Raw genomic sequence first — 15884 nt, forward strand, 5'->3', positions numbered from 1 at the left:
TGTGTTCTGCTTTTTGGTCAGGACTTTGTCTCCTTGAAACATTCCACATTTCCATTTTTATTATATATCAATATTTATATGCCAATTGAAAATGGAAAACAAAAAATAAGGAACAATTGGAATCTCTTACATGCAAGACACTCTGATCGTCAAAATAGCATTGTTGAACACACACTTAGTTGTTCGGCAAATGGGATATGAGATTTGAAGAAGGTAAAAATGACAGTATGGTTTCCAGAGACAGTGAAAACATTTTTATCATAAAATATTTAGATGGTGAAAAGGTGGAATAGGTCAATTCCCGTTGAAGTTTCTGAAGAAATAAAATCTGTTCGAGAGATTCAGATGGAATAAGATTATTCCGAGTTGGTGAATGACTGAGTTCATCATTTGATAAATAGATTAAGAAAGAAAAAAATTGTAAGAAACTTTAGAAAACATGACATGACCAACTCTGATAATGACAGGACAAACATCGACAATGACAGGACGTGCAGCTCAAATTACATTTCATTGTTCTTGATTATCAGGCAAAACATTATTCTAATGCAATTAGTTTGTAACGATTATTTTCATTGGACGTTGATAAATATTTTGAGGGGTTAGATTCCACGTTCTACCAGTCCGTAACTAAGAAAGCCACCATTTTGAAATCTGGGATATGTAATTTCTCAAAAAATAAACAAGATATACACATTTTGAGCCTCAAAATTTTCTTTTAGTCTATATTGAAACCATTCTGAAGCGTACGAAAAGTAAATATGTGTCTAGTATTCATGTTTGACATCCAGAGTAAACACATGACGTCACATTGTTTAGAGGCTAAAGACAATGCAACAGTTTCGCGGACTTTTTCATTTATGCCATTTTTAACCCAAAATATTGATCAAATGACATTTATTTTAATATGTGGCATTAGAATGGAGATAACTGTATTGTATTTTAAGCTTGGCCTTCGTAAAACTTGATTTTACTGTCGCAAATATCCGTTTACCTATCTCCGCTCCGCGTCGCTAGGTAAACTCAATTTGCGACAGTAAAATCTACGTTTTACGAAGGCCAAGCTTAAAATACAATACAGTTATCTCCTAAACAGTCCAGCCAGCTGCAGCAGCATTATGAAGATTATCTGAAAGTTTCGTTGAAATCTGTCGAATTGTTAATGAGGAGTTTTGAATTGAATACAGTCTGACATTATTGATTGTGGATAGTACTTTTGTGTCATTCCTATTACCGAACAAGTCAACATTTACTAAATTTGAAAATCATAGATAATAGATAATTAAAGAAACTTTGTCAATTTTATATTTGAAAGTGAAATAATCATTTACATTAGACAAGAAAACATATCAGCTTCTTTTTTTTTTGGAACTATGACGTTTTCTTTTTTATTGTAGACATCTTTTTTTTAAATTCATCAAGTACGAAAACTTATCAATGACTGTTTCCATGGCAACCATTAATGTATGGCCCATATATTTTTATTCTGAATGGAAATCATATCAACTCTTTTTAAGCATAACATCAAACATGTTTAACATTTGTGCTAAAAAGATAAAACAAAAAACAAAAAAGATTTTTAAAAAACGGTTTTATGTGATTTTTTTTAATTTGTCAAATATGAAAAAAAAAAGATAAATAAAAGATTGTGTTCATGGCAACCATAATTTTATTCAATATGTTAATCATACCAACTCTTTTAGTACAAAAAATGTGAAGCAAAGAGTTTTGTTTAAGTAATGATTTACACATATTATTATGGTAAAAATTGGTTGGGTGTGGTGTGTTGGAAAAGTGTATCAAATAGTTTACTCAGAAAAGGGGAAGCTTGGTACTTTTTTTTCTTTAAAAGATTCTTTTTAAAATAAGAAAAAAAATTCAGACAGTAGGATTTTAAAAAAGACAGTCTTATTCTTAATCAAAAAAGTGCCCTTTATTATATCAAAAGAGAACTTTTTTCAATACATTTCTAACATTTGTTTTAATTCAAGAAAAAAAAAGAAAATCTTCCAACTTTGTAAGGCTCTTGACACAATACAATATATCTCTTATGGAAAACTTAAAATGGGCTGTTATATTGGAGAGTATTTGAATTAAGGAGATCAGGAATGAATATTGATACATTTTTGTACCGGCAAGTCTAGTAAATAATTTTAGAATTAATTCATATAATGCATATGTAATTTTATTTTATTGTGCATTCACTATATATATTGTTGTTGGCTCTGATTCTGACCAATGCTAATAAACTAAATGTGCACTGTGGTGTCTATTGTTGTAATAATCAATCATAGCAAACATCTGATCAGTTTATGTCCTTCACGGTAATTTGGGAAATAGAAATATTCTATTCTATATTCTATTTCATATGTATTTTTAATAATTTTTCAAACTACAGTTTAAGGTATGGACTATCGTTTTTTGTTTTTATTTTTAAAGTTTTCTCATTTTTTGCGTGTTACCAAATGTGGAACGTCCAAAAAATCAATGCGGAAAATCTCTCCTTCTCCGGGCATCATTTATATTTAGTTATTAGCTACTTCCGGTTGTCATGACTTTTGGGTTTCAACTTTCTATTCATAAATATAACAGATTATCGGGTAGGTGTTTTAATAGAAAATATTGTTAAGGACATTTTACAACAGTGTATAGTCCTTCCTGTAGTTTTGAAGGTTCAGGAATCGGAGAAATTGAGAAGATATCCTTAAATTTGACCAAAATATTTGGACTTTGTCTTGGTCCTGGTCACTGGTGTCAGCTAGACAGACAAATGACTCATGATCACTGATTATTTACAAGTATGCACGGTCTTGCACGGATAGAAACAGCCAGCTCTCATATTAAGATCAGAAATACGTGTCAATGGAGTGGTATGCATTATTGATAGTACATTTATTTTATATATACATGCTACATTTAATATGTACATGTACAGTCTTCCCTTGCTTTAATTTAATGATTAACTGGTCAAGAGTGGTTGGTAGCTAAAGGTTTTAATCCCTTTTTGAAATTCTATATCTGAAGGGTTTCGATAGATCTAATGGTCGATTGGTACAATGTACATCACATCGCAAACAGATAAGCCGTACTCTGTAAAATGTGCTCCGAAACTACACGTTTTAGACTGAGTATAATAAATTCAAATCTGGTAATAGATACAACATGTACAAGTTACTGTCCAATTTTTACATGATCTCCAATAAAACGTTTATTTTGAAATGCCGTTATTTAATGACAGTTCATCAATTAAAAAAGTGACAACATATCACATATGTGTTTCCTTTAACCATAACTAATTTATAAATTTTTATTTTGGCATTTATTTTTTTTCTTGCCGAATCGATGTGCACGCAACTGTGTGTTAGCGTATAGGGAGCTACGCGCCTGCAGACTATTAAAAGATTTATGAAGTTATCTTCAAGATGTTATTTGCAAAAGAAATATGAATATATTTACAATCTGTATTTTTATTGAATTTCTTAATTACATACATGTATGTATGAACACGTATAATTGCCCCTATTTTCCAATAATGTATTATTTCAATATTTGCTTTACTTGTTAAGACAGGGTCAAATTCTTACGAGTCGTCTGATGTCTCCTCCAGCCAAGCAATTAATTATATAATTAACAGATCAAAAAACAAAAAAAATGTCTCCCCTTGAATTGGTTCACACTGCTACAAATACATGTATCCTTACTGCAGAGAATTAAACATTTGAAATTGTCTTATATTGTTTTGTTTTTTTTATTACACCGTTATTTTACATTGGACTAGTACTCCCTTCTGTATATGTTATTCTGACTAAATTATTGTTGAAACATTTATATTGTCATGGAGGCCTGAGGTACATGTACCTTTTTTGGAATAAACTTATCTTAATTGTATATGCATGACATGGTAAAGATGTCCTACATGTACATGTATGATTACTGCTGAATACTGTCACATCTTCTGTTAACACCTTTTAAATCACCTGAACACTAAAATGAGAACATAAATATACATGTACATGCACTTGTTACTACCTATAATTACACATCCATCTAATATTAGTATCAATACATTGTTATTAACCAATGCAAATATCCAGTGACTTCACAGTACAGCTTTGATGGCCATGTGTGTTAATGCAGTATTTCTTATGTTTTTCTCTAATTTGATTTCAAATCTGATATTAATCTACAATGTTTCTACATGTACATGCAATATACTTTGTAAAATTGATATTGTTTTCTCATATCTGTGTCTATATGTGTTAAGTTGATCTTTGTCAGACTTCCTTGAATTGGGTAATATAATCATAAATAAAGAAAACTTTTTCCAGCAGATATTAACAAACAATACATGCATACCAATGCTATCAACATTTAAACGATACTAAATACATTATCCTAATTAATTTAACAGTTCAATTAAAACATTTAAGGTTTATGTAAAATTTTACATTACTCTTTTGCTCATTGAATTTTACTATAAATCGTAAAAATAATTCATTTATATCTCTTTTATTTTCTAAAATATTACTGATATAAAAAAAATTTCAAGAAATTATTCAAAATAGATGAACATTTGTTTTGAAAACACATTAAATTTGCAAAAAGGGTCAGTATAAGTATGGCAAGTATGAATTTTAAATAGAGGTAATTTGTTGAACATATGTATGTAGCTCAATAAATGTAACAAAGCCTAATCTGACAAGCTACAATGTACAAAAAAAATGTATCTAACCTTGAAATTGCAGCTTTCCACAAGTTTTGATGACACATATAATATTTGGTTAAGGGTTATGTGGTATGAATGCCAATTAGACAGTGAGCTGTCCAACAGAGACCAATAGAATATGGATGTAAGCAACATTTGTTTTTGGAAAGATTGGAACTTGTTCTAAATCTTTCCTTATGCACTGGCCTTCCTAACAACACGACAGGTTAGCTACTATTACTAAATGTATTCACACTGAAATATAGTTCCCTATAGTTCTCATGTATATGCACATAATATACATATAAACTGTAAACAAATGGGTATATTTTTGGAGCAGTTCATTCAAGAACAGGGTAGATGGAACAATATAGTTAGAAACAATAGAATATGTCTTCTATGTAACAAAATGATATTGGTGATGAATTGCATTATATATTAGAATGTAAATACTTTGAAGAAAACAAGAAGCATTGTCTGTCACATTATTATTTAAAAAATGCAAATATTGTCAAATACAAACAGATTATGTCTTCAAAAACAAATCTGTATTGATTAAATTATGTAAATTCATAAAGATTATGAACACAGGTGTATGTGCTCCTGGCTAAAATGGACTTCATATATTGTCTTAGCAACTATTTTGTTTGTTCTGTCTTGTTGTAAATATTGTACATAATTGCATGTCTTCTCTATACCTATGTATATGGTTTATTGAGAATAAAAATATATATATATATATAAGAATGTATGTCATTAAGGTGTGTTGATGGAAAGGCTTCTTTTTGAACATATTGATTAGGTACATGTAATTGAGTATTGATACAATACTAGATGATTGACAACGTCATTATCATCAACCATTCAGGGACAAGGTGGACCTTTAATTACAATGCCCCACCTCCTAAACTGTCAATCAAATTGACCACATTACTTATCAATATATGCTTCAATATACATCCCAATAAACAAATATCAATGAATATTTGACCTCATAATTGAATACACAAATGTATATATTAGATGTTTGATATATAAGGATGATAGATTTATTTATTGCATATTACTTTTGATCTACATTACATAAAGTGAATCTGTAAATTATGTCTGAAAGATTAATGATTGATTAAGGATTTAATAACAAGATCTTTAAAAAAAAATGAAATATAAATATAAGTATGAATATATAAAAGGTATTCAAGTAAGGCCTATGATTTATTTGATAAATTTTAAATAATCATCTGCAATTAATCAACAATTTAGGTTAGTTCACTTATTTATTTTTTATCAGTAATTGGTTTGAAACAGTTTAAAAAAAAAAAAAACTTTTGATTATAACAAACCATTTTTTATTAGTTTATTTCCCATCAATCATTATGTCTATAATATTTTAGTCAATTGAATTTTTATAAGAAGTGAATATATATATTTTTGCAATCAAGAAAAACTCCACATTTCAATAAAATAAGTTTTTTAATTTGTTTACCTTGAAAAAGTACATTTTCAATGCCCTGTTCTGAAAAATATAAATTGATCAAAAGGCAATCTACAACTTTTAACCTTCCATGTCATATAACCTATGTTTTAACTTACAAAATTCCCCAAAACAACATTTTAAGATTATTTTTGTTGACACTTTAATGTTCTTAGCTTATGTCTTATAAGAGTAGTTGGTAACATTTACTAGAAGAATTTTCAGCAATATTGCTTTATTTATGTTCTTTTGTCCCCACCATACCTTAATATGAAATAATCCAAACTACTCTTCAAATTTTTCCATGAGTGATATCCATCACTTTGATTTCGGTCTACTACAAAATGTTAACTTTTTTAAATGAGAAAAATCAATCACTTGCCTGATTAAGATATTTATAATGTAAAACCTACATGTATATGTTTAAAATTTTGGTGTAAAATGACAAAATTTTGAATTTGCTACATGTACTTAAATAAGTGATTTTTAATGACTTATGATATTTCAGTTATTCTCCTGATTGCTTAATGTAAAATGTTCAAGAAAAGTTATTGGCAAACACCATAAAGAAGAGACATTATATACACAGATCAATAAAACATACTGATTTACCTGGTGTGAAATACAGGGCATTCCAAAGCATCTTTTTTTATTTTTTTTGTATATGTTTTATTTTCAGGATGACATGACAGAGAAGAAATCCTTTTTCAGACATTTTCAAGAAGGGGCACACAAGATGTCTAATTTAGCCTGTACATCTGTACGAACTGATGATGTTGATGTTCCGTGGTATGCCTCTATAGTTCATAACTGTATACACGATGATAAACTAAGCAAGCTCAAAGTCACACTACGAAAATTTTCTAAACAACAAAGGACAACCATTGTTAATCATAAAATAAATGGAAGTGGTGCCTTGTTCATTTCTAGCCTGAAAGGTCGGGTTCACATAGTAAATTATTTACTAGATGATTGTGGAGCAGATAAGGAACTGAAAGGAATTTATGAGGTAGAATTAGATCATTCTCGACATGAAGTATCACCTTTATGGTGTTCAGCAGTAGCTAATAAATTAGAAGTTGTGAAAGCTTTAGTTGAGCATGGTGCTGATATAAACAGTGCTTCAGATACACAATCAACTCCTGTTAGGTCAGCTTGTTTCATGACAAATATCTCTATTGTAAAAATTCTTGTCGAACATGGAGCTAACATACATAAACCAAACATAAATGGAGGCACTTGTCTGATAAACTCGGTACAAAGTGAGGAATTATGTGTGTTCCTTTTATCTAAGGGAGTGGATGTGAATGCCAAGGACAATTCTGGTAACCTTGCTTTACACTATGCCATTAGAGAAGGAAGACTAGACACAGTCAAGGTGCTTTTGAAGTACGGTTCTGACCATACTGCTAAAAATGATTTTGGTGATGATGCTCTCCAAACTGCCGCTTTGAGAGGTTACAAATCTATTGTGAAATATATACTGGAAATAACAGATCAAACATTGGAAAAATCTGCCCATGCCTATGAATTGTTAGGGGCTAATCTGGTTGATGAAGTCCATGATATTGTAGGTGGCTTAGCTATGTGGCAAGAATCTATGAAGATTCGTTATCAAGATGAGAATAACCCACTCCTCAAGGAATTGCCATCTGATACAAACTATGCCTATCTGCATGCTCGTGAACCTAACAGTCTCCAAGAACTTCATCGTATCATTGATCCTGATGACGTGTACATGCAGGCTCTATTGATAAGAGAAAGAATTTTAGGGCCATGCCACAAAGATGTTACTTTTGGCCTGATGTACAGGGGTGCTGTATATGCAGATACTCATCGGTACCAGCGGTGTGTAGATCTATGGAAGTATACATACATATTGAGACATCGTAAGAATGACCCATTGACACACGAATGTTTGTTCACTGTGCAGGCTTTGGTAAAGTTATTCTGGGAAATGCAAGTGGAGTTAGAGTCAGGAACTACAGAAGAAAAGGTAATTTAATTAGCTTTCTGAGCAGATGCATTTTTCAAGATTGCATCGTTTGATTTATTTGGTCTCAACTGCAATGAGAGCTACTTTAAAAAAGATGCTTTTTATTAAGATTTTTGCAGGAATATTCAATCCAAATTTTGTTTTTGCTATTCATCATGTACATGTTAACCATGTTAACATTGAAACATTATAATAGCCTTTGTATTTTGAAAAGAATGTAAGAATTTGTTATGCATACAGTGTCAGTATTCTGGTAGCTACAATGTAAATTATTTTTAGCTATGGCCTGTAGAAAAACTTTGGTTAATTAATTATATATACATGTACATGAAGGTTTGTTTTTTAGTCAATGATAAACTTAAACATGAATAATTTAACAAAACTAACATGTATTTCAGAATTTATTATGATTGCAATATTCAAATTTGAACAACTAAACTACATCACTATTACCATAAAGTATACACCAAGTTTATTATAATTTAAACAATATTCAAATTGCATTAAATATTACAAAAATGATTATGATTTGGTTTGTAGGTGAAAGTAGAAGATGCTCAAGACGTATTTGAGATGTTGGTAGCACAGATAATAAGTGGACAAGAATCTTTAAAGAATTCTAAAGGCAATAACAAGGGGAATGAAGATTTCCAACTATTACTTCAACTTTCTCTTCATGTCATACATCTAATGGCCAGATTAGACAAAACATCACCACAAAATTTTGAGTTCAGAAAAGCAGTTCATCATTTAATCCTACAAGACCCAAGAGGACAGGAAGGTGGAAGTCTACTACATTTGTCTGTTGATCCTAAGATTTCTCTTACTAGTGAGGAATTTTATTCCCCCTTTCCAACCCTATCAGTTGTGGAGATTTTGATATCATGTGGCATTGACATAAATGCTGTTGACGGTAAGAGAAACACCGCTCTTCATAACAGTATCAAGTTTTTAACATATTCAGAGCTCCAAAATGAAGGGATTTTAGATTGCTTGTTACAGAATGATGCTCATGTTGACATTCACAATGCTGAAGGTCAAAGTGCTCTGATCTTACTGCAACATGCAGGTCTCCCAGTGTGTCCTTTACAATACCAAACATTAAAATGTCTTGCTGCGGAGTCTATCATGAAACATAAACTATCTTATGAAGGGGAAGTCCCTGTTTGTTTACTGCCTTTTATTCAAATGCATGGATAACAGAAAATAAACGTTCTTCATTAATGAAAATAACATTTTAACAAAAGCATATTAGAGCCAGATAGGTTGAAAGTTTTTTCAAGATTGACACAACTATATAAACTTATAAAGATAAAACTTGATTAAGGGATGTTCATAAGTTTTAAAAAATCACATTCATGAGATATTTTTGACTCATACTTGTAGTGTATTGCGTTTTCCCTAAAGAAATTCCACCAATTATTTTTGTCAAATTTCAAATATTTTTAAAATGGAAGAGTTTGTTTGTATACTAGAAGTTTTTCAGTTAAAAGTTTCTGGCAATGTGTTCCCATGCCTTCCCTTAGCATGCTTAGTACCTTGTTTTCTAATCTCTGTATATGCTTAACGTTACCATTTTGTGTAATATGGCATTACAATGTATATCATATGATAGATGAGAAGAAATACTTTTGTTATGCTGCTATCAGGCATAGTACTGTACATACTTCCCTGCCCTAACAGAATAATCAAGTTGCATTTTGTTATTATCAGATTGAGCATTTCAGTTCAGAGTGGAACCTAGTTATCAAACTTACCACATTACTAATCAGAGTAGAACCTAGTTGTGAGACAAAACCATTTTCTTCAGAGTCATGAGAGAAGAATCTTTTTGTCCATGTTGTCAGGCATAATCTTTTACCTCAAAATAGAATCTAGTTGTCAGGCATAACTGTTACTTTAGAGTAGAACCCAGCTTTCAGGCATGACATTTTACTTCACAGTAGAACTTAGTTGTCAGACATATTCCTTTCTTCCAGAGTAAAATGTAGGTGTCAGACACAACCCTGTACTTCAGAGTAGAACCTTATTTTCAGGCATTGGTCTTTAACATTAGAGTAGAACCTTCATGCATCCTTAGAGTTAGTATATACCTGTATTATAGAAAATCAAAATAGATATTCAAGAAGTAATCTACATTTCATGTGATCTAGAATATGTGTTAAACAATCACAATGCATTTTCTTTTGTATGACTATTGTTAATGATTTGTTTTGTGACCCTTAAGAAAAAACGGAGAAATTCTGCATGATGCAATTATGATGGTTGGTAAAATTAAATAGACATGATGCAGAAATCAGCAGAATTTGTTTTTGAATAATGCTGAACACATTTGAAATATAATTTATTTTAGTTGGTGACAAACATTTGAGTAAATATAAATTTTATAAATGTGTCCCAAGTTCACTTGTTTCATTTGTAAGACAGTTTTTTATTAAGTTTATTGAATCATTTTTGCAACTTTTCTAGTGCTTTGACTAAACCATGGCCAGGCAATTTGGTTTTGTCATTACAAATCCTTAAATGGTATTATATTTAGTACTTACTTGAAAGTTCTTCCACTTTTATTCAAAAATGCATGTTTTCATAGAAGAATAGATGTTGCTGGACTGTCATTTTGATGTTCAACTCAAGTGCTTACTCATTAATTTTCAAGTAAAACTGTGCTATCGTGTCAATTGAGTCTTACATATATACATGTATTTTAATTTTTATACATTTAAATAAGTGTAACAGTAACTTGTGTGTGTTATATTATATTGAGCCAAACATGTACATGTGTTTTTACTATTGAAGTTTAAAAGTAAATTTTGTGTGCTATTTATTAAGCCATACTTATACATATACATGTATTAACTTACTTTTCATTTAGTGTAACAGAAACTCTTGTGTGCTATACATTGAGCCAAACATGTATTTTCATAAGTTTTTAAGTGTAAAAATAACTTGTGTGTGCTATATATTGAGCCATACATGTACATGTGTTTACTACTTTTAATTTTGTGTAACAGTAACTCTTGTGTGCTATTCATTGAGCTATATAACTTGATTTATTTCACTTGACTGGGCGGAGTTTAACCGGTTGGCTCATTATAGACCAGTCTATCTATAGACAGGTGTTTTGGAATAAACTCATCAATGAAGTGTCCAGTTATGGTCATTGATCTGGTTAAAATATGTAAACACTATATGTTTTTTTGCAAAATAAATAATGAGATGCAACCGTTAATTTTCTTGAAAAGCGAAGTTTAAAAACAAGTAAAAATTCTTACATTTTAGAATTTGTGGATATGAAAGTAAAACCATAACGACAGCAGTTGTAAAATCTGAATATAACATTATTCTATAATATTTTTACACTGATAGGTGATTAGAAATCAGTAATATAAATTATAACGGCAATCATCCTTATCAAACATATCTTCAATTAGACTGTCCTTATGCATATGAAACGTAAGCTCTGCCCAATCAGTTGAAAACACATTGGTAATAACTGTACATGTAAAAGTAACTCTTGTGTTCTATATATACATCGAGCTATAACTGTACATGTATTTTCATACATTGAATTTAGTCATGTAAGTGTAAAAGTAACTATTGTGTGCTCTTAATATTTTCCAAGTGCTGGCTAAGTTCTTTTTAAAAAATGTAAAAATAATTTAATCTTGTTAAGAATCAGAAGTCAGATTTATAAAAAAAAATATGTTCTTATATTTTACAATAAGTAATGAATATGTGAAAAAACATTTTTTTTCCCTTTCATTTTCATGGATAAGGAAACTTGATCCTATCTATCAGATATAATGTTCAAGCTTTAAACTGAAAAGATAAAACTAATGAAGAATAATCACCTAATGTTTAATTTTTTTGGCTTTTAAGCTTTATCTTCCCCCCTGTCCCAAATCAAATCATGACACTAAACAGGTCCAACAATTATTGATTATATGTAATTAGTATAATTTATAAAGAAGTAAACTTAAAAAATCAACCAACTTTAAAATTGTGTTCTAAGTACCAATATACACTGAGATAATTAAGCTATAAAACGATCGAGGTGGATGACATTGGACCTCAGTAAAATGCTTTGATAAGAAAGTTAAAATTGAAAATGTTTAAATAATACGAAAATCTGTATTAATACATGTATGTAACAGTTGTCCTCACTGTTGTCAAACATGTAGCCTGCGACTCTTTTTACCAAAAAATCTTAAGATTAAAATTGATCAAAAGTAATACTGAAATGTATATGGCTTAATAGTATTTTATTCCAAAGATTTTTTGGTGAAAAGAGCGGCTGATACTTATAATAGATACTTTTAATATAGAGAGGTGTCAAGTGATTAAGAATGAGATCAACTTTGAAGTGAATGTATTTTTAAATTCTTTGTTTATTGTTGATACTCCATTACATATAATTATCATTTATAATCATGCATTCATTAGTTAATATTTGAGTAAAATAAGGATTAATAATTCAATTTTACATTGTTTCACAGTGTAATGTTGTGTGTTTCCCAGTGTGAAGCTGGTGTCAGATATTTGTAACTTGTACCCATTTGGAATCAATATTGCTTCATAAAACTAAGGTGGAAATCATAACCATTAGTCAGAAAAATCTCAGTCAATAGCCAAGAAAAGAATTACAAAAGTCAAACAAGTCCACAAAACTCTACACAGAAAACTAGAACTTGAAACACCAAAAACCAGGGTTAAAAACAGGTGCTCCAAAATGCTACGTCCTGCTCCACTCCTGAATATAACTTATAATAATTAATATTTTTACCAGTGTAAATTATTTTAGCTTGATTTTTTTTATGTATTTTGAAACTGCATTTTAAGGGGAGGTAACTCTGAAAAAGTGCATTTTCTGAAGGAATCTACATGGAATTTTGCTATTTTGAATTCTAGATGGAAAAAACCGCACAGTGACCCTATCTTTTCTTTTGATATTCTCAAACCATTTTCTAAAAGCTATCTTCTCGTATTTTATTTTACAATTCTATTATTTAGTTTAGCTTCTAATCACAAAATGCTGTTTTTTCCTGTATAATCCATACGAAATGTGTCATTTTGTCATGACCTGTAACTTGAGAAAATGCGCGGTGACCTATCATTTTTATTATATTTTTGAACATATATCAATAGATACTACGTTTTGGCAAAGTATGAACAAATTCTATCCTTATTAATTTAGACTCCCATACCACCTTAAAGGGGAATGTGTTGTTGCTATGGAGCATACATGTGATCATCTGTGCCACAGATACTGCATAACTGTCAACCAAATCATGATGGCTTCCCAAATCTTTCAAAGAAATGATTTCAACTTTACCATTCAAACCAATTAGTGTGCTTATAAGCAGCAACCCTCTATCAAGGATAACTTAATAGGAAATGCAAGCCCTAAAATAAATTTCATCTGGGAGATTCTCTTTTTCAAAACAATTGCTTAAATTTCTTTGTTTTTTAGAAAACCTTCATTTCAGAAAATGACCTCTTCATCACATGCTTATCAATTCTATATTTAAGAATATTAAGTATTTTGGAGGAAAAAAAATTTGAAGTCGCACATGGTCATGGTGTTGTTAAAGTGTATACTTATTAAGGATTTGATTGAACTTTTACCAGGAAGAAAGTATTATTGGACATATTTCCCATGTATTTGAAAATTTAATTGTGAAATTATCTGGTCTTGTCTTGAAACTGGTTTTAGGTTAATTGTTTTAAAGTGTTAAATAAAATCAAAAAAGATTAAGATATGTCCTGTGTCCTTAATCTGTGTGGTATTTTGCTTTCAAGATTGATGAAATGATCCATTGGTTTTTTTTATTGTGGAAATTAGAATCTGAAAATTTTGAACATTTGAATGTGGATATTACTCTTAAATGCAGGAATCTTTATATAGAATTTTCAGGCAATTGGTATAATTCTTTTTTGTGGACTGACACTAAAGGAGATTGTCCTATATCGTTATTTCATTTCATCTGTTTTCAAAGGGCCAGCTCAAATACTTTTTGTTCATGATGCTCATTACCATTTTCACACTTGTTTTTATGCCTTACCTTTTGTTCTGGTGCATGCACCCTTGCCTTTTACAGTAACAATCTACAATGTCATTTAACGTGTTGATGGTTTTTCTTGTTTAAGATTATTCTTATACTAAGATTGAGTTATCAAAAATAAATGGATTATCTTTTTTTGTGTAATAACATACATTTGTACATGTGCAGTTTAAGTATTTAATAGGAAGATCACTGATATCAATGAAAACAATCTGCAAATAACAGAGATTCAAAATTAAAGTCTGTTAGAAAATTTCCAATACAATTCATATGTTGACCAATTTGACCTAATGAAATTTTTTATTTTTTATACCCCCGCTTTAAAAAAGGGGGGGTATACTGTTTTACCTCTGTCTGTCCTTCCATCAGTCCGTCAGTCCGTCCATCCCATGAATATTTTTCGTCGCATTTTTCTCAGGAACTACAATACAAGGATTTCTGAAATTTGGATTCAGTATTTATATAAGTCAGCTATACCCCGTGTGATGCATTTTCAGATTCATCACTCGACAACTTCCTGTTTACCAAACACTTGCATATTTTTACACTATTAATATTATCCACTTGCGGCGGGGGTATCATCAGTGAGCAGTAGCTCTCAGTTTCACTTGTTATTTCTATATACCTTTTAAAAGTATCAATTTTTTGTAACACATTTTTGTTTTTTTTTGGATGAAGGGATTGGTGATGAATTGCTCTTTTTATTGAAATACACAAGACAATGTAAAACTGAGTACTATTATGTATGCATACAACATATCAACAGTAACAACCCTGTTTTACAATACATCATTCATCTGATACCAGGTATTCATCAATGTGTATGCAGTGATTTAATTGTTTTTACAAATGAGTATTTAAATTATTGTTCTATCTTTTTCTAACATTTCTTTGTTTTGATTGTTGTTTTGCTATATAACTGTTGGATGTTATTTATTATACCATACATTTATAATCCATTACATGATTCATAATAAAGTTAAAAACAATTATGAAAATTTGTTCTTTCAAGAATGTTCGTTTTGTTCACACATCATTGTCAATATGATGTAATTTTATTGGACTGTCATACAAGTGAGAGTTTTAGCTAGCTTTGAAACCAGGTGTAATTCACCATCTTCTACATAAGAAAATGCTTGTACCAAGTCAGAAATGGAATTTTATTTGACTGTCATATAAGTGAGAGGTTTAGCTAGCCTGAAACCAGCTGTAATTCAACATTTTCTTCATAAGATAAATGATTGTACCAAGTCAGAAATGTGACAGTTGTTTTCCATTTATTTGATGTGTTTGGGCTGTTGATTTTGTCACTTGATTGTAGACTTTGTTTTGAATATTCTACGAAGTTCAGTCTCTTTGTAATTTCACTTTTTGCCACCTCACATTTTAATGATGTTGCATACCCTCAACATTGAAGCATTCAAAACAATGTAGAATATTTTCAACAAAATATGGAGATTTCCCCTTTTAAAACATATATTGATTGATTGTTGGTTGCTAAACATCCATCGATACAAATAGGAATATGAACTGTGTAAATAAAGCATAATGCTTTTAAATTGAAATAATTGATTTTTAATCTTAAGCCAAGGTCAAATATTAATTCTGTACGTGTTTAAGATTTGTTTTATTTTAAAAGAGGAAATG

General features: G+C 30.2%; 1 protein-coding gene across 2 annotated transcripts; it reads left to right on the top strand.

Annotated features, from left to right (window-relative positions):
- Positions 1–2539: 2539 nt before the first annotated feature.
- Positions 2540–15235, top strand: LOC143071754 (protein fem-1 homolog A-like). Of its 2 annotated transcripts, none has more exons than XM_076246303.1 (3): positions 2540–2600; positions 6859–8175; positions 8716–15235. In XM_076246303.1, exons 2-3 carry the CDS (start codon positions 6865–6867, stop codon positions 9373–9375), a joined length of 1971 nt encoding a protein of 656 aa, XP_076102418.1. In that variant the 5' UTR covers positions 2540–2600; positions 6859–6864; the 3' UTR covers positions 9376–15235. The 2 variants fall into 2 exon arrangements, with proteins under 2 accessions (XP_076102418.1, XP_076102419.1); XM_076246304.1 differs by lacking the exon at positions 2540–2600 and adding an exon at positions 2645–2870.
- The last annotated feature ends 649 nt before the right edge of the window (positions 15236–15884 follow it).

The sequence above is a fragment of the Mytilus galloprovincialis genome, chromosome 4 (assembly GCF_965363235.1).
Source record: "Mytilus galloprovincialis chromosome 4, xbMytGall1.hap1.1, whole genome shotgun sequence".
Classification (NCBI taxonomy): Eukaryota; Metazoa; Mollusca; class Bivalvia; order Mytilida; family Mytilidae; genus Mytilus; species Mytilus galloprovincialis.

Coding starts and splice junctions, on each gene's coding strand:
- LOC143071754 (XM_076246303.1), top strand. CDS start 6,865: ATGACAGAGAAGAAATCCTTTTTCAGACATTTTCAAGAAGGGGCACAC. Junction 8,176..8,715: donor CAGGAACTACAGAAGAAAAG/GTAATTTAATTA, acceptor TTTGGTTTGTAG/GTGAAAGTAGAAGATGCTCA.